Source organism: Laetiporus sulphureus (genome assembly GCF_001632365.1).
Source record: "Laetiporus sulphureus 93-53 unplaced genomic scaffold LAESUscaffold_29, whole genome shotgun sequence".
NCBI classification, from domain to species: Eukaryota; Fungi; Basidiomycota; class Agaricomycetes; order Polyporales; family Laetiporaceae; genus Laetiporus; species Laetiporus sulphureus.
In genome coordinates, this window is record NW_024468538.1 from 433333 (window position 1) to 450784 (window position 17452).

Below are 17452 nucleotides of genomic sequence, written 5' to 3' on the forward strand. Positions count from 1 at the left end.
AGGGGGCTTTTCGACCTTTCGCGCTTGGTCGCTGATGCGACACACCATCAGAGAGACCGGGATGAGACTCCTTGTCATGTAAATTCTACGGTGAAGCTCCTCACGGCTGGCAGACAAAACTTGGCACGACGTGCAGACATGTCACCCTGTAGAGGGTCAATCTCCACCGGACGCATCATTGAAGAATTCACATTTCGCATGTTCTAATGGGCCATAGCATTATGGGTTGTAATTCAGCATCTCCTATCTGAATCGACACGCTCATTCACCTCGAGCTAGCCTTCTTCCACGCCAACGTCGTCGCGAATGTTCTTAACGACTCGCAGATCCTTTCTTATACCATTCAAGAGCCGATCTCAAATGATTGGCATGCGCTGCAGCCTTTGCCTGTGTCTCACCGTGTCTCACCGTCGGCTCAGTGTATCCTCGGACTTGTGGCCCTATATGTCGACCGTCACCCCCCTGCGGTGCTGTATACGCGTGCTGCCGAATAGACGAACATGCATCATATATATATATATATCTAAACTGTGGATTCGACAGAGTACAAGGATCTGAACGAACTTCTTACGCGGCGACTTGGGTCATAGAAGATTATCGTGCGTCTAGTATAACGTGCGTTGGGGCTAAGCCGCATTTTCCAGGTCCACAGCAGTGTTATGTAGTCTTCGAAGCTCGTGCAAGCTATGTCAGGCAATGCATTTCTGGGCGCACAACGAATAATTACGCTGGGCATTTGAATATGGACATATTGTGAGGTTCATCGTGTAAGCTGATAATGACTCTGACAAGCATCTGCAGATCTTTGGAGACGTTTTTGTCAGTCATGATCATATAAACGCAACGCCAAGGGTAACCGGCATGGAATACTTCAGGCTTCTCACCAACACACGCTGCACTAGTTTTTCCACGATAGTGCATCCGAAGGCCCTCCATACTCCCTCCGTCAACGTTATGTATGAAATACTATGCATTAGACTCACAACTCACGATGGCAACTTAATTCCGTTTGAAGCGGGGAAGTGCGAGATTTGAGTCTGGAGGAACAGTACAAGATGTAGCAAAGTCTTCTCCCTGAGCATATAGCAGGTCTGATAACAAGCCAGAAACGTTGAGCTGGTACAATCGATTCTGTGTCACAATTAGCCATTGAGACAGAAACGGCTGCATGCAGTGAAAAGCGCGTCAGGAAAGTCTCTGTTTGAAGTTTATGTTTTGAGCAGCGAGTACAAAGCGAGTGAGACTGTAAGCAGTAAACCTAGTCTCCTCAGACAGGCTCGAACGGCAGCATATAGGCATCTTACTCGTTTATATGCACAAGTATTGTATATCTATAAATACTTTACACTTGAAGCGGCGCGTCATGGATCACAACCCTTCAGCCGCGGGACGTCACGGGTCACAAAGGCCGGTGCTTGAACTTCCGCGTCTAACACAGCCTGCATAGATTTATTTTTCCACGGGAAACCTGATGCAAAAATGGTGAAAATATCTTATGTCTGGATATGGAAACAGTTTGGAAATTGGGCGGAGACAATTAAATTATGTTACGATTGTTTTACCGAAACGTATCAGCAATAGTGAAACTATTTCTCAGAGGAAGATATTTCAGTCCAAAAATATGTGATACCGATATGTTTCGGTGAAGCAATTGTAACATAATTCAATTGTCTCCGCCCGATTTCCAAACTATTTCCATATCCAGACTTAAGATATTTTCACCATTTTTCCATCAGGTTTCCTGTGGAAAAATAAATCTGTGCAGGCTGTGTAAGGCACCGTTTGGGATCATTGCCGCCGCCGACTCTTGCGCTGTGGCGTACTACATTCACCACGATATCGAAGTGCAGACGTTGGATTTTCTAGGGATAATGTACGTCGCTTCGCAGTGGTAATGATCATGAAAGCTAGCGATTGAAATTAGTTGCCTCAGAGTGCCTGGATCGAGCGAACCAAACCTACGATCACTGCCAAATCACATCCAGCATATCTGATAGCGCGAACTCGTGCACTGCCAAGACAACATGAACGAGGAGTACCGTGTCATGCGAGTGCCGTTTGGGCTAAGACGGTTGTGGGATCAGTTGGCCGAAGAGCCATCTCTCGCAAGCGCTGTTGAAAGCCTTGAAATTCAGCGGGACGACGGGCTGCGGTATGCAAAACGTGACTCTGTTCAAGTACCTCGAGATTATATGGAAGAGGCGAAAGATTTGCTGCAAGACTACCATATTATCTCAGACGCGAATGCAGTCCCGCACTTACGAGACATAGAAAAGTCACTTATCCGCGCTATACGACATATGTCCAATCTGAAGAGGTTCAAGTGGGATCATGTAGCGCCTTTTATCGATGCACGATATGACATCGATTTTTCTGGAGACTTGTGGACTGCGCTGCGGTCTCGAGAGACGCTTCGTGAACTTGAAGTCATGGTCGAGGCTAGCGATCCGGGTGGCCAAGGTGGTGGCATTGAAAGCGAGTTTGGGGAGAAAAGGCACATGCGTGTTCATGACTCTCAGGTGACAGTCTCGTTTACGATTACACTTCGCGATATCTTGACAGTGCTACAGATAATCACACTCGGGCAATTGACAGTGTTCAAATACAAGGCATTCGGCTTTGTTAAACTATCTGAGAGTGTCTCTACAGACGCACTGACCGAAATGCTCGTCCATCGTTTCCCTAATCTCCAGGTATATGGCTTGTTGAATATTCTCACACACAATTGAATTGACAACTTCGTGTCAGGAGCTCAAACTCAAACTTGCTCTCCATGACAATCAGAAGAACGTGTCTCGTTTCACCAGCACCAGTTTGAACACGCTTCTTACATTTGGAAACTGGCCTCAATTAACATCGCTCTCTCTCGATGGTGCTCACATGAAACCAGATGCCTTGGGGAACTTCCTAACGCGACACAAGTCCCTGCGTTCCTTCCGCATCACGGGTTCACACTTTCTGAAGATGGAGGACTTCCCTCCCGGGGAAGATGTCGCTGTCGTGGATAAACCAATCTTCGTCATGGATGCATTCTCTGAATTGACTCTCTTAGACGTGCCTTTATACTCTATCCCTTGGATCTTATCATCACCGCACACTAAGCCCCTCGCACTGGAGGACATTGGATCTCTGGATGAAGCACATATGAATGAGGATATGTTCATGATGCTTAGAGAGCTGCCTCGTCTACGCACCGTGCGAACAGTGTCGTACGGAGCCGATCACCTAAGGGCACTTTCATGTTATGTCCCTGGTCTCCAAAACATTTACGGAGAATACAATCAACGCTCTCTGGTGAGTCTGCTGAGCCATGGATTAGTTCACTAGCTAAGCATGATTGCGTGAGGCGCGCGTTGTGGACGCTCTCGCTTTGTTCCCTCAGCTCGAAGTCGTTGACCGCTTCTATGCTTACTCGCCAGTGTCATCAGATGACGAGGAAGCCCCCCGTTTGCTTTCCCAGCTTGGGAAGGAGTGTTTTAGATTACGTCAATTCCATGGTTACGATATTGTCAGGACCGGCGATGGCGAGGTGGTGGCACGAAAGGTCAGAGGGTATACATACGTAAGTCTGCTAGCTTCAATGACCCCCTTGCACTCTATTAACGTTAGAACCAGTGAGAATGATAACCCAGCTTCCGCATGTTGCACTCTACTCTCACCAACTGGATTGTATCTGCGAAATGCCAATAGATACGAGCTTAAATTGGGAGGAAACGCAGAGGATCGCAGAGCAGCTGCTCACCCCCGATAGTCCGCCAATGAATGTCTCACATGTAATCAGCAGGTCAACAACTGCATCGTGATAGTACAAGGAGGCTTCTCGCCTGCTTCTCAGTTTGGGCAGGCCTCTCTGAGATTGCATCCTTTTCGTGTATATGACATCTTAAAGGATGACGACGGAGACATGCCGATCAGTGATAGCATTCTGAGTGCATACGCAAGGAATCATGTCCTCTTATACAGTCATACTACGTCGACGTGGGCACCACCAGTTGTGAAGGAAGTGACATCCGTGTGATCGTCCCAACTTAAACGTTATCGAAACATCGTAGATCTCGGCCCTCTTCAGACGAAATCCGATGCGTGCCTGCATCGCACACAGGCATAGAAAACCACTGACCACTATGTTACATGCGCGTTTAAACTTCCCAAAATCTTCCCAAAAGACACCCATCACAAACACGACCTTCCACAAACCATTGATCCCCACTCACTCAATAATTGAAGTCCTCCATCAGCAGCTCCTTCTGCGCCCTCTTCTCCTCCGCCTCAACGTACTCCTCCACCAACTTTACCTTCTCCCTCATAACCTCCTTCGTCTGCCCCTCACGGATATGATCGCTCAAGTGCTCCGCCCGCCCAAAGTCGATGATCCGGAAGCTCGGCGTCTTGCGCGACCGTTCGCTCGGCGGCTTCGTCAAAGGGCCCGGCTGCCAGAGCACGTTCCGCACGTACATCGAGCCCTGGACGAAGCTCTCGATGTGCAGCCGCAGGATGAGCGAGTAGCACTCGGATCTACATGCGCGAGGTCAACAATGGAAAAGGTTACGAGCATGAGCGCCGGGCGGGCGGGAACGCACCGATCGTCTATCGAAAACTTCTCTGGCTCAATCGGCGTCCCGCACTCCTCCATGAGCAGCACAGGGCTCAAATGGCCCACAGACCTATCATCGTCCTCATCATACCCCTCCCACGTCTTGTCCCAGTCCTTCTTTCCGCCCTTCTCCCCCACGGGCACGTAGTACCCGTAAAACTTGGGCACGACAGCGCCGACGGGGACGGGGTGCCGGATGGGCGTCACCAGATTGTACCCGCACCATTCCTCCTGCAGGTGCCTCGGGAACATGTTAAAAACGCGCGCCTCATTCCGCAGGAATTTGCGCGCGGAGACGGTGCCGTTCGCGGTCTTCGCCGCGACGGTGACCTGTTGGTGTGGGCCGCATGCGCTGAGAGGCGGGGGGAGCGTCAGAGGGGCAGTATACACGACCGAGTGGTGCCCCTTGCCAAGGACAGCGTTTTCGGAGAGCCAGAGATGGGCGGTATTGGAGGTCGAGGTTGACGACGGGTCATCGTCGCGCGTGAACCCGGGAAAAACGCGCACGTACTTGGCGGGCCACCGTGAATGCCGTCAAGTCGTACTCGGAGGTCATACGCTGAGATCGCTCACCTGATTCATCCGGTGCACCATCAGTGTGTCGGGGAAGTACTTGTCTGGGATGGACTCTTCTAGCTTCGGGATCTTCGCGATGTACTGCTTGTCAAAACAGAGCTCTTTTGCCGACGACGAACAAATCCCTCGATGCTTCGAGGGATCTTGGCGCTTCTGCGTTTGGTCTTCTTTTTTGTCGTCGACCTCTTTCTTCTTGCCCTTGCCTTTGACATCATGCTTCGATACGGGAGGTCGAGGCGCGGATGTGCCATGACTCGCGGATGGTTCATTCAAAGACATCTGCTCCGCCATCGCGCTCATGGATTTTCCCGCCTTCTCAGATGCTACCTGGTCTTTACGCTGCTCAGTCTGCTTCCCCTTATTGACTGAAGACCGGCCGGCTACGGGCTCCGACGGAGACTCCGGGTTGAGCTTTCCACTTTCAAGCATATCGTCCAGCATCGACGTCTTGAGAATGATCATCGGACGGCCGTTTCGCTGTGTGAGGTACGTGCTCGTGCCCTTCCCTTCTCCCTCCAACAGTCGTTTGACCAAGATCGGAAGCACCCCAACCTCGTCGACCACAAGCGGCCGTCCATCGGGACTGCGTATCATACGTATGCGGTCGGCGCCCTCAACGCCCCACGTAAACTGAAACGTCTCCTGCAGCTCCTCTATCCACAGCAGGAGATAAGGGACGCCGAGGGGCGAGATGGTGGGCGTGTCGGAGGGACGTTCGGCGTTGGGGTCGGGATTGGGAACGAGCGCGCCCCCGTAGACAGCGATGAGTGACTCTGGATTGAGCTCGTCCGCGGGGTCTATATCGTCGTCGGGAGCAGAGTCATCCCGCCGGATCTGGAACACCATCGAGTCTTTCCCGTCCTCATGGTCCGAGCCCTCGTCGAGCGCACCGAGTGGCGGGAACACTGTGTTTTTCTTCGCCACGGGCAGCTTCAGCACGGGCCACGGCCGTCTCAGCCGCGGCCACGGCTCCGGCTTTGCAAACTCAGCCTCGACGTAGTTCTCGCCGAACTCCTTGATCATGCTGCGCGACCAGACGGTAAGGACGTTCACGCCTGGCACGCGCTGGATCCACATGAGGTCAGTAAGTGTGTGTCCCCAGATGAGTCCGTTGGGCGTGCGCGTGCCCATCGGGGGTGGGCGCGGGAGAGGAGGACCAGAGGGATCGCGCAGCCATTGCCGGGTGACAAGGCGGGCGCGGTCCTTCGTGGTGGGTCTGCATGGTGAACCAGTGGAGGTGCTCTGCGTCTGGCTGTCGGTCTTGGACATGCTTGCGAGCAGTGGGAGTTTACTATGAGGGAAATGTGTTTCAGTGAGGGAAGGGAGGTGAGAGCTGGCCCCTTATGTAGGCGTATGGCTCGTCGATGGAGGCCACACGGCACCAGCGTGGCTAGTAGTAGCGAAAGAGCCCGAGATCAAGGATCTGTAGATGATTCTCATCCTCAGTCATTCTGGATGCATTCGTCGGGCCAAGAAGGTGAAGAGCGGCTGTCGCACGTGTACAGCAGCTGCGTGCAGATGTTCGATTACTCTTTCGGCTGCCGCCCCTAGTGCGAGTGGCTCCTTCGCGGGAAAATCGTAGTGCGAAGGATACGTTCAAGGCGGCGGAGTCGAGTAGCAATCTTCAGTGTTCGATTTCTCCTGCAACATGTAGACGTCGACGTTTTGAGCGTCAGCCCAACTCAAGTGCGAAACGAAAAGAACAGAGCTGATTTGATAGGCGCGTCATTTGTATCAGATCTTCCTGGCATGATCGATAAGGGTAAGCTCATGGCAGGTCGCGAGCGGCTCATCCGTGTGATATGCCGACGGGCAGCAAAATGTGAAGCCCAATGTACAGTAGCTAACTCCCTGTTTCATCTTCCATCTCATAGCAGGCAGAACAAACATTAGGAGCCACTGGCACTAGTATGACAATGTATTCCGGAGGGCCGGAACTGGAGCCACTGGCACGAGTTACCGGCTGTGATGAGCAAAACCTCGGGTAAAATGAGATTAAACACATCCAGCGTAGTCACGCCGCTCCGGGCTTCTACACGAAACTCAAACATCAGTGGAAACAAACTTAGCGTTAGATTGGATCCACGGAAACACTCTGCGGCGCAACAGGGCGATGAAATCTCACGCCACCGTACATCTGCGGAGCGCCCGTAAGAATCCACAGACGCGCAAAGCGGACCGTCATCGATTGTGGCTGAGCATCTCCGCAGCTGTCTTTCCTTCTCCATTCTATTCGGGTCCCTTGCTCTCTAATCGTCGCTGCCGTGCTCTCGTATGTAACGTGTCTCTGCACCTCGACCGATTCTAGTGCTTTCTCTGCTACGCATTTTAATCTGCCCTCTCACGCTCACGCTCGCTCGAACCGCTACTCACGACTCCGCGGACCGCTCGGAGGATTGAGAGTTTGAGGTTCTGTGATAAATAGCCCCCCTCGCGAGCTATCTTGGGAACCCTACTTCGTCCTCGCCTGCAAAGTTTGCATTGATAGAGCCTACGTCGACTCTGGTGAGTTTGCCCTTCGTCAGAGTGCCCGCAGTCGCTCAGCTCATCCTACAGCTACTTTACCTGGCTCACAGTCAGTTTCAATTACATCTTTCACATTTTATACATCTGTTCGATCTTGTTCGTTCTCGACAAGACAGCAAAAATGCGTCCCACGTCCCTCCTCATCCTAATCGCACTCGTCCTCGCCAGCGTCTCCGTCTCCGCGACACCCCTCCCCGCAGACGCAGCCGCAGCCGTTCATCAAGACGCCGCTCCGCAGCGCGCGCATATCTATACTCGCCGGCCTCGTGCCCACCCTTGAAGCTTGAAGCCCGACCGTTGGAGGAATTGTTCCTGGCCGGCAGATTGACGGACGCTTGAATGCGGAGAATGGCCAATGATTACGCTATGTCACGTTATATACGACGTTACTCGCTATGCTGCTCGGACTGTATCCCAAATGTCCTATAAATAGGGTGTAACACTCAGATATACTTAATGTACAAAATGCCTACTTCCAGACGGGCGCTTGTCCCGCAAGGACACTTCCCTACCATTAATGCTTCATCACGTCTTTCAATTGTGCCTTGGGCACCGCTTCCTCGTACGCCCTCCTCCTGAGGCGGTGCTTTGTCGCCTGCTCATATGCATACGCATATTTAAACAGTGTCTCCTCGCTGTATGCCGTCCCCAGGAACGCGATCCCGAAAGGCATCCCCGGCCCGTTCATGCGTGTCGGCGCTGCCTCACCAAGCGGAACGTCGGGCGGTTGGAAGCCGAGGGAGACTGTAGCCGCAGGACGAGGTCAGCGCGTGAGAGCTGTAAAACGAAGAAATGCGCAGCCAATGAGCCGCACCTGAGATGATCGGATACCCCGCGACCGCGGCAGGCTGCGAGGCCTCACTCGCGGGCATTACGATCGCGTCTACATCGTACCTCTTCAGCACGCCATCGATCCCGAGCTCGCGCCCCATGCGATACCCGTGTGCGAGGGCATCGAAGTAGGCGACGTCCTGCGGCGTGGACTCGGACTTAATGAACCTGGCCGGAGATGAGCTCATACACGGTGCGAGGGAGGTGGAAGGGACGCACCTGGACTGGTCATTCCAGAAAGGCTCGACGAGCTCCTTGTCCGCGTGCGTTTTGTTGAACTCAATGAGATCCGCGAGTGTCCGTGTACCCGTCGGGACCTCGACGAGTTTCGAGAGGTAGCTGTTGACGTTCACCTGTGCACCCATAGCACCAGCATTGAATAGCGTTCCACATCGATCCCGGCACATCCTCACCTTAAGATCCCCGCACAGGACCACATCTTCCTTCTCAGCATTCCACCCATGCTCGCCCTCTCCCTCAAAGTCTGCCGGGTCTACCACTTTAGCTCCCAGCGTCCTCAGCACCTCCAGCGCTTCGTTGAACGCAATCAATATGTTCGCGTCCGCGCCCTCGAGCACCTTCCGCGGCACGCCGAGCCGTGCACCCTTCAAGCCGTCGCGCCGGAGAGACTTCGTATAGTCCGGGACCGTCGCGAGCTGCCCGAGCGTGTAGTTATCGTGTGGATCACGCCCTGCGATAGCCGAGAGGATAATGGCACAGTCTGCGACAGTACGGCACATGGGGCCAACGCTGTCCTGGTGCTCCGAGATGGGTATGACTGCCCACAAGCGCATTCATGAGTCCTCAACCACCTCGTCACCACAGCTACTCACCTCCCGCCCTCGAAGTCAGCCCCACCGTCGGCTTGAGCCCCACAATATTGTTATTATTGCTCGGCGAGATAATCGATCCGTCCGTCTCGGAACCGAGCGCGCCCGCGGCGAGTCCAATGGCAACGGCGACGCCGCTACCCGAGCTCGAGCCGGACGGGTCCCCGAGGGGCACGTACGGACTCACACACTGCCCGCCGCGCCCGCAGAATCCCGAGGGCACCAACCCGCGGAAGTTCGCCCACTCGGAGAGAGACGCTTTTCCGAGAAGGATCGCGCCTGCCGCGCGTAGCTTCGCAGAGACGGTCGCGTCGCCTGGGACGATGGAGTCAAGGAGGGCGTATGAGCCTGAAAAACGGTGAGGAGGTGAATGGGTGTGTGGGTGGGCACGGACCTGCGGTGGTGTTCATCCCTATGCGGCGTTAGGGAACGCTGGAGTCGAGATAAGTGTATGGTGAGACATACCTTCCTCGTGGAGGGTCGCGATGTTGTCCTTCAGCAGGATTGGAATCCCGTGTAAAGGCCCACGAGGCCCGGACGTCTTCCTTTCCTCGTCGAGTTCCGCCGCCTGCTTGAGCGCGCTCGGATTGGTCTCGATGACAGCACGCAGCGCGGGACCCTTCAAATTTACTTCATCGATTCGCGCAAAGTATGCCTAGCACGTCCCGCCCACTGTCACCGGTCTGGGTCCGCAGCCACAGCCAGCATCGACCCGCCTGCTCACCTTTACTAGATCGACGCTGGTGAACCGGCCCTTCCTCAGCCCCTCCTGCAGCTCCTCCATGGACGCCTCGTACAGATCGGGGAGACTTCCCGCGCCGAAGATCCAGGACAGCGGAGGCGGGAGGGTCCCGTAGCCATACACTGTCAAGTAGACCCCGAGCACGACAGCGAGCGTGGACAACGCGGTCAACCGTGGCGTCAGTTTCAGCATCTCGACAAAGACGCGAGCGAGCTTGTCGGATTGCGTGAGCAACTTCGAGCTGGCCGACTATATACCGACGCTTATCTGCTTCTACGGCAGCCGTGGACAAGGAACCGAAGAGGCTGTCCACTTCCCGCTGATCAAGAGGTTCCCATAGTCAGTATTTTCGATTGCGAGCCATTTGAACAAGCATCTGGTGGGGAATATATGGGGGGTCGATGGCGAGTGTGCATTCCGTCGTGAGTTCGTTGCGGGGGCTTTGCGTCTACATATCTTCAGCCACAGCAGAGTGAGCGTCTCGCGCACGTGACTCCCTGACCATCGAGATTTGAATTTTGGACTTGGGTGGAGTTGGCGCGGCAGCGCCGGTTCCAAATAACAGATCTAATAGTGAGAAGCAAGTACGATAGACGAAGAAATCACGGAATAAAGTGAGCTCAGTATTGCAAAGGCAGATAGCATGGATGAAAGCTATTATGCATACACAACTACAGCTCCCACACGTATTCTTCTGATCCCCACTGAACGTTATTCATGACTTCAAACTCATCGCCCATGATATCTCGAGACTCCAACACAGGTAGGGTAGCATGGTCTTCCTTCTATGCACCACAGATATTCTCCGTAAGTCACATTGAAAGTAGTAAGTGGAAGAGAATATTCTTCAGTGAAGTGGACTTGAAGTTAAGGCTCCAACTATCTATACTATTTACACTCCTGAGGTGTAAATAAATAGTATATAGTAAATAGTTGTCTATATATCATATAAACAGTTTATATAAAGTTTATATAGTTTTTTTGGTTCCAGCTTTTGGTAGAATTTTACTCAACTGTGAGCAGCCTCTGTGATTGTTGAGTCCTTTAAGGAGCTGCATGCATCAGCACGCACGTGACAGTGGGCAGAAAACAAACATTCAATGTCAACACTTGCACCAGAAATGACAAGGAAATCTTATGTAATACAAGAAATGACAAGAAACTCATGTTCATGAGCCTATATGATGATCAACTGTCAGTAGTGGCTTTTGTCAAACAGTATGACTTTCAATTGGCTCACTGTTGCACTGTTGTTCTAGCAATTGTGCACTCAATGGCCCTATATCTCAATAAAACTATTTATACTATATATATACATCTATTTACTATGTACAGGCCCAACTGTAAATAAACAGATATAGTAAACAGTTAAAACTATGTAACACAGTATATAGATAGAAATGTTGGAGCCTTACTTGAAGTGAACCACAGTCATCAAATGAGCGGGGCTGGTTAATACAGGACCATTGGTTTATCATCGGTGAGGTACCTTGCACCCCATAGATCACGACATAGGCCAGTTTGATTGTAAGGGCTCGACTCAATAGAGGAGGGCGCTACGAGAGGCAAAGATGACGAGGAGCGAATAGGATCAAATAAGAAGGATGTCGAGTATTTACTGGAGTTGCTTCTGTGACGATTCCTAGCAAATTGGCGCAGCTTATATATATGCGACTCATGCGAGATGCATGCAATACTAAGGCAGAATGTAATGGACATGTCATAAGAATGAGATCATTCAGTGGAGAGATGAGCACATAAGGGATCATCTGAGCTAAGGCGAAGTAAACCAAGAATATAGTCTGAGCCCTGGCATGGAGCAGTCGCCTCGAGGCTACTCGACTGTGAGCAGCCAGGAACACTGTGATGGAGCATATGAAGCGCATGACAAGGCAGGTGTGACGAGAGCTGGCACAGCGACAGAATGGCAGGAACCCGCTGCATGAGTGCGATGATGACACCATCCCCGTTCAAGGTGGAGTGCTGCAACATGATTCAAAGGTCGAGTTGCACAGGAGGTCGAGAGATGTGGCTGGTGCAAGTCATAGTGCACGAAGGTGGTGTATACGAAAGATGAAGATTCAGATGCACAGGAGGTGATGAGGTGGAGCCCAAAAATTGGGCAAGAGATACAGGGTCAAGAGGTAGAAGCTGAGTAGAAGGGATGTTAGTAGGAGGGGTCACATCCAAAGATGTGGGAGGTTCCAAAAATTGGGATATGCATCAATCGAGAACGATGCGATGCAGACGAGGCAGCTTTGGATGCCGGCAAAGGAAACATTTGAGCTGCTCATTGAGTGAGGAAGGGATGTCAGAGAGAGCAATCCAAGACCGTTCAGAAACTGGCTGGTCCTTCCAATGTATGAAATAGTTATACTGGCGCCCAACCTTTCGACAGTCGATGAAGGTCTCGATCTGCGAAAGATCAGACTGGAGCTCGATGTGTGTGGGATGCACAGGAGTGCGATGAAGAACATCAGTGAGAAGTTGATATGGCTCGAGGAGGGAGACATGGAAGACCGGATGGAGATGCGACATAGACAGTGGCAGCTTAAGTTTGAATGAGCATGAGCCACAGGCACGTTCGATTGAATATGGGCCAAGCTTCCGATAATCGAGCTTGTCAGAGGGGCACATGGTTTTGATGTTACGGTGCAAGATCCAGATGAGATCGCTGGGCTGGAACGTGAGAGCAGCAGAGAGGTGGCAATTATAAAAATGCACCTGTGAGGCTTGGGCGTGTGTGAGTTCCACACGCAACTGTCACGGCTAAGCTTTGCCACACGAGACATGACGCCCATGGGTGCTTCACACATGACCTGCTCATGGATGACCTTTATACTGAGTGCCTTGTAAGGCCCCAGGGTCTCACTTGGAGTGGTGACTCCAGATCCAACATAAAAGGGTGGCGAGCCCCCTATCAGCCAATGGTAGGCAAGGACGAGTGAGTGGCGATAGGCCTCACTGTCGAGCTGACTCAGGGATGAAGGGTTATGGCAAGCCACGATGGATGAGAGAAATAGATGAATAAGACTGAGGGCTACCTCAGTCGCATAGGGCATATATATACATGTGGGGCTGGACCCTGGTCACTCTAACTACGGTGTACCTACTGAGGTCCTAGCAAGCCACATATGCATATTACATAATGTGCTACAGCCAATAGCAATGTACCTACTAGTAAATACTGTATGGTCATTGGTGGGCCGTAGTCACATGCATAAGGCCATGGTCCGTGCGGCATTCCATCGGGGTGCCGTCTCGGCCATGAGGTATAAGGCTGACCTCCTTACCAATCCAGACCTCGGTGTCCTGTGCCTATGCCCGAGCCTATTGAGTGGCTATCAGGATGTCATGTGCTTGAGCGTCTTTTAAGGTCACGTGCCAGGGGCGCTTGATTGGGTGCTACCTTGTGGGTCACATGATGTGTCGATTGGCGCAGACAATCGATAAGATCCTTGAGTGCTTAGCTGATCATCAATGATGTCGCATGGCTTTTGTGGCTGCTGTTGGTGACGCTGCTTGAGTCCAGTTACCGTAGGGCCTTCCGAATAGGGAAGTGCTAGTATACTGTGACAGCAACTCATCGTGGATGAGTCATAATCAGTCGGTGAGGTTGGCAGCAGCAGGAACAGTGGAGCGCATAGTGAGACGAGGTTCAAAGGTAGGATGGAAACCAAAGTTTGCAAAGTAAAGTGTTTGCTTTGCAGAAGTATTCACTGCATTGTTGAAGGCAAACTCCGTGAGAGGAAGGTAATCGACCCAGTCATCTTGTTGGTAAGATGTGAATGCATGGAGGTAGGTCTCTAGCATTTGATTAGTGCACTCGGTAAGGCCATTGGACTGTGGGTGATAGGCTGTGGAGGTACGAAGGTGTCACGGATCACCGTAGACAAAGGTAGACAAACTAAAACTCCAGTCCCTTAAAGGGTACTCTGGAGTAAAAGACCGGATGATCTGTATGATGAGCTCGTCGACGAGCGAGCCCCTTCAGTTGACACTTATACTCACTTGGTTTATGTGGTGGAGCTGGGTGGCGAGCGAGGCTATGATGCGTGAATAGATGTATTAGGCTTGTTAGGCCTGTAGTAGCTGTCATGGTGGATGAAGGAGAATAAGACTGAGATCTGTCTCCCGTCTGCCCTGGTCTTATATACATGTGAGGAATGCTACTGTATAGTACTTACATAAGTATCTTCCATAGTGCCCATTGGCTAGCATTACCATCGTACGATGTGTTTTTAATAATATGATTGGTGCCTATGAATAGTGCAGCATGACGGAGCTCCGGGTGGTGCTACCTGAGTCATTTGGTGTGGATGACTGAAGCCAAGGTAAGCTGACTGAGCGACTTAGTCAGGGTCAGTGTCGGGGCCGATGGTCGATGGTCAAGTCATGTGATGTGTTTCTATATATAGTAAGGTCAATGGCTGACCTGTCATGTGATGTGTAAGATGAAATGAAATGATAAATGTAAACTAAGTGTATCTATGTTCCATATATAGGTTGTCTGACGAAACCGTGACAGAAGATCGATCTTGAGCAGATGTGCGAGTTCGGACCAGAATTTGAAGATGAAGATGGATCTGCGATCTGAGACAATTGAATCGGGGAGTCCGTGATGGCAGAAGATGCAATCAACAAAAAGATATGCAAGATCTGGGGGCAGTGATCATTTCGAGGCAGGAAACGAAGTGTGCAGCTCGAGTGAGGCGATCACAGACCACCCAAATAGAGTCATAGCCATGCAATCGGGGTAGTTTCACAACAAATCCATAGAGATGGAGTGCCAGGGCCTATTGGGGATGTCGAGAGGCTGGAGCAGGCCGTATGGCTTGTGTCGTGGAGTCTTGATGCAAGCACAAGTGTTGCAAGCAGCGACGTATTGACGGACAAAGGTGTGCATGCTGGGCCATGAGTAGTCATGTTTGATGAGGCTAAGCATGTGTGCTCGACCGGGATGTCCAGCGATGAGTGCATCATGACGAGACTTCAATACCTCAGCATGAAGTGGTGGAGGGACATATAAGCAGTGTTTATGGAAGACAAGATTCTCCTGAACAATGAAGTCATCATTTCCAGTGGCAATGGCTTCGTGTCACTGTACATCGTGCTTGATTGCATCCTTGAAGCGTTCAAGGAGTTCAGAATTGTCGAGGGCGAGAGCACTCAAAGAAGCAATTGAGATGGTGGAAGCAGGTGGAGGAGTACACGACATTTTGTCGAGATAGATACGCTCCATGTGCATGTCCATGAGAAGCATCTTGCACTGTTGTAGAAGTGCATCATCCCCCGCTTGAGATGCAAAGTCAGAATGACAAGACAGAGCATCAGCGGAATTGCGTGAACCAGGAGCATAGTTCAGCTGAAAGTTGAACTCAGAAAGGAGCATGGACCAGTGAGCCTGGCGATGATTGAGCACCCATGAAGACATAAAATATTTGAGATTCTTGTGATCTGAGATGACAGAGACAGGAGTGGACGTGCTGATGAGCCAGGCATGCATGTCGTGGAAGGAGTTGATGATAGCAAGAAGTTCCTTATCATATACTTCATAATTGATCTCAGCAGATGAGAGCTTGCATGAGTAGTATGCCACTGGATGTAGAAGGCCCTTTTCATCAGGCTGGAGGTGAATACCGGCAATGGCGAAGTCCGATGCATCAGTCATAAGAGTAGAGGGGAGTGAAGGATCAAAATGTAGGAGGATTGAAGCAGAGAGGAAGGCTGCCTTGAGGGTTTCGAAAGATGTGCGGGCAGCAGGTGTGAATGAAAATTCGTTGGAATCCTTCTTGGTGAGCGCATTGAGAGCGAGCACTTTGTCAGCGTAATTTTCGATAAACTGTCGATAGAAGTTGGTGAAACTGAGGAACGCTTGAACGTCATAGAGCGTCCGAGGAATGGGCCAATCGGACACAGTCTGGAGTTTCTTTGGCTTCATCTTAATATTATCGGCACTGACAATGTAGCCAAGGTATTCGACGAATGTCTTGTCGAATTCGCATTTCTTAGCATTGACATAGAGTCCAGCAGTTTGCAGACATTGGAGGACCTGTTGGACATGAACATCATGATGGTCTTGTGTGCGGGAGAAAATAAGGATGTCATCAAGGTAGACAACGCAAGTGATATCGAGAAGGTTGCAGAGCGTGTCTTGAATGAATGCCTGAAAAGTTGCGGGAGCATTGGTAAGGCCAAACGGCATCACTGTGTATTTGAAGAGGCCCAAGTGAGTATGGAATGCAGTTTTCCACTCATCGCCCTCCCAGATGCGGATGAGATTGAAGGCATTCTTGAGGTCGAGTACGGAGAATACCTTGCAGCCTTGAACACAGTCAAGCAGATCGTTAACCAGGGGGAGAGGATAGCAGTTTTTTTGGTGATAGAGTTGAGTTCACAACAATCGATGCAGAGGTGCAGCTCCCCAGTCTTCTTGTGTACGAACAGGATAGAAGAAGCAGCTGGAGAAGTCGAGTGTCGGATGAAACCTTTCTTGAGGTTGGATTCAATGTAGTCGAACAATGCTGTTCGTTCGCCCTGTGAGAGTGAGTAGATCAGGCTGAACAGAGGAGTCATGCCATCCTCAATGTCAATAGCCATATCATACGGTTGATGAGGAGGAAGTTGGTCGACATCAATGGGAGAGAAGACAGAGGCCCATGGATGGTACTTTTCAGGGAGTGAGGTGTGGATATGTTCAGCAGCAGGGGGCAGTTCTGGTGGAGGGGTTTTCGCAGGAGTCAAAGATGGTGGAGGAGAGGTGTTAATGAAAGTGATAGTATCATGAGAGCCAGAAGGCGTATACCAGATAATGGCAGCGACATTATGCTTGGCGCACTTAGCAAAACATGAGGAGTTGATGAGAGAAATGTTTATAGCAGGAGATGGCTGAGTGTCCTCAGCTGAAGAGAATATAGCTGAGAAGAGCTGTCAGTAACCAGAGCCAAGGACAGGTCAGTGAGAGGAAAGAAGTGGAACAAAGGGAAATGTCACGAAAGAGGTGATGCCTCCAGTATGTCGCAAGCATTCCAGGCAGTGAACAGTGTCAGGAATCATAGGATGGAGAGTGTTGCTGCATAGACCAAGGCCTAAGCTGACAGATGTAGCAGAGAGTGTGGAGATAGAGGTTAAGGGCACAGGGGGTGGTGTTATGAAGCGTTCCCTGCTAAAACGTTCAGAACCACGTGTGCTTTCTCACACGTACTAGTCCACAGTGTGGACAGAGACTTAGATATCAAATATACCTAACGTCTCCAATAGTCAAGCAGACTATTAGCAGGGTTTATAGTGTGGTCAAGCCTAGTAGACGATGTAGCAGTGAGGTCCTCACTCTACCCTTGCTAGGCCTTGGCC

The 17452-nt window shown here is 51.2% G+C and overlaps 4 protein-coding genes across 4 annotated transcripts; 1 reads left to right on the top strand and 3 right to left on the bottom strand.

The window, feature by feature from the left end:
• Nucleotides 1-1800: 1800 nt before the first annotated feature.
• On the top strand, nt 1801-3796 carry LAESUDRAFT_813866 (uncharacterized protein). Its single transcript, XM_040914535.1, has 6 exons — nt 1801-1873; nt 1934-2519; nt 2571-2693; nt 2749-3294; nt 3347-3562; nt 3616-3796. Exons 2-6 carry the CDS (start codon nt 2025-2027, stop codon nt 3616-3618), a joined length of 1383 nt encoding a protein of 460 aa, XP_040762753.1. The 5' UTR covers nt 1801-1873; nt 1934-2024; the 3' UTR covers nt 3619-3796.
• A 141-nt stretch (nt 3797-3937) lies between these two features.
• LAESUDRAFT_727593 (uncharacterized protein) lies at nt 3938-6857 on the bottom strand. The gene is made up of 3 exons (XM_040909251.1): nt 5168-6857; nt 4581-5104; nt 3938-4515 (listed from the first exon to the last, which is right to left on the bottom strand). The coding sequence occupies exons 1-3, from the start codon at nt 6437-6439 to the stop codon at nt 4215-4217; spliced, it is 2097 nt and encodes a 698-aa protein (XP_040762754.1). The 5' UTR covers nt 6440-6857; the 3' UTR covers nt 3938-4214.
• A 1249-nt stretch (nt 6858-8106) lies between these two features.
• On the bottom strand, nt 8107-10514 carry LAESUDRAFT_727595 (amidase signature enzyme). Its single transcript, XM_040909252.1, has 8 exons — nt 10082-10514; nt 9823-10012; nt 9752-9769; nt 9361-9705; nt 8941-9305; nt 8747-8880; nt 8511-8695; nt 8107-8440 (listed from the first exon to the last, which is right to left on the bottom strand). The coding sequence occupies exons 1-8, from the start codon at nt 10289-10291 to the stop codon at nt 8211-8213; spliced, it is 1677 nt and encodes a 558-aa protein (XP_040762755.1). The 5' UTR covers nt 10292-10514; the 3' UTR covers nt 8107-8210.
• Nucleotides 10515-12322: 1808 nt separating this feature from the next.
• Nucleotides 12323-12637, bottom strand: LAESUDRAFT_657044 (uncharacterized protein; the record flags this gene model as incomplete). The annotated part of the gene is made up of 1 exon (XM_040904657.1): nt 12323-12637. One exon carries the CDS (start codon nt 12635-12637, stop codon nt 12323-12325), a length of 315 nt encoding a protein of 104 aa, XP_040762756.1.
• Nucleotides 12638-17452: the final 4815 nt, after the last annotated feature.

Coding starts and splice junctions, on each gene's coding strand:
- LAESUDRAFT_727595 (XM_040909252.1), bottom strand. CDS start 10,291: ATGCTGAAACTGACGCCACGGTTGACCGCGTTGTCCACGCTCGCTGTC. Junction 10,013..10,081: donor CCAGCGTCGATCTAGTAAAG/GTGAGCAGGCGG, acceptor GGGACGTGCTAG/GCATACTTTGCGCGAATCGA. Junction 8,881..8,940: donor TCCTGTGCGGGGATCTTAAG/GTGAGGATGTGC, acceptor ATGGGTGCACAG/GTGAACGTCAACAGCTACCT.
- LAESUDRAFT_727593 (XM_040909251.1), bottom strand. CDS start 6,439: ATGTCCAAGACCGACAGCCAGACGCAGAGCACCTCCACTGGTTCACCA. Junction 5,105..5,167: donor TGGTGCACCGGATGAATCAG/GTGAGCGATCTC, acceptor TGGCCCGCCAAG/TACGTGCGCGTTTTTCCCGG. Junction 4,516..4,580: donor AAGTTTTCGATAGACGATCG/GTGCGTTCCCGC, acceptor TCGCGCATGTAG/ATCCGAGTGCTACTCGCTCA.
- LAESUDRAFT_813866 (XM_040914535.1), top strand. CDS start 2,025: ATGAACGAGGAGTACCGTGTCATGCGAGTGCCGTTTGGGCTAAGACGG. Junction 2,520..2,570: donor TGCGTGTTCATGACTCTCAG/GTGACAGTCTCG, acceptor ACAGTGCTACAG/ATAATCACACTCGGGCAATT. Junction 3,295..3,346: donor AATACAATCAACGCTCTCTG/GTGAGTCTGCTG, acceptor TGATTGCGTGAG/GCGCGCGTTGTGGACGCTCT.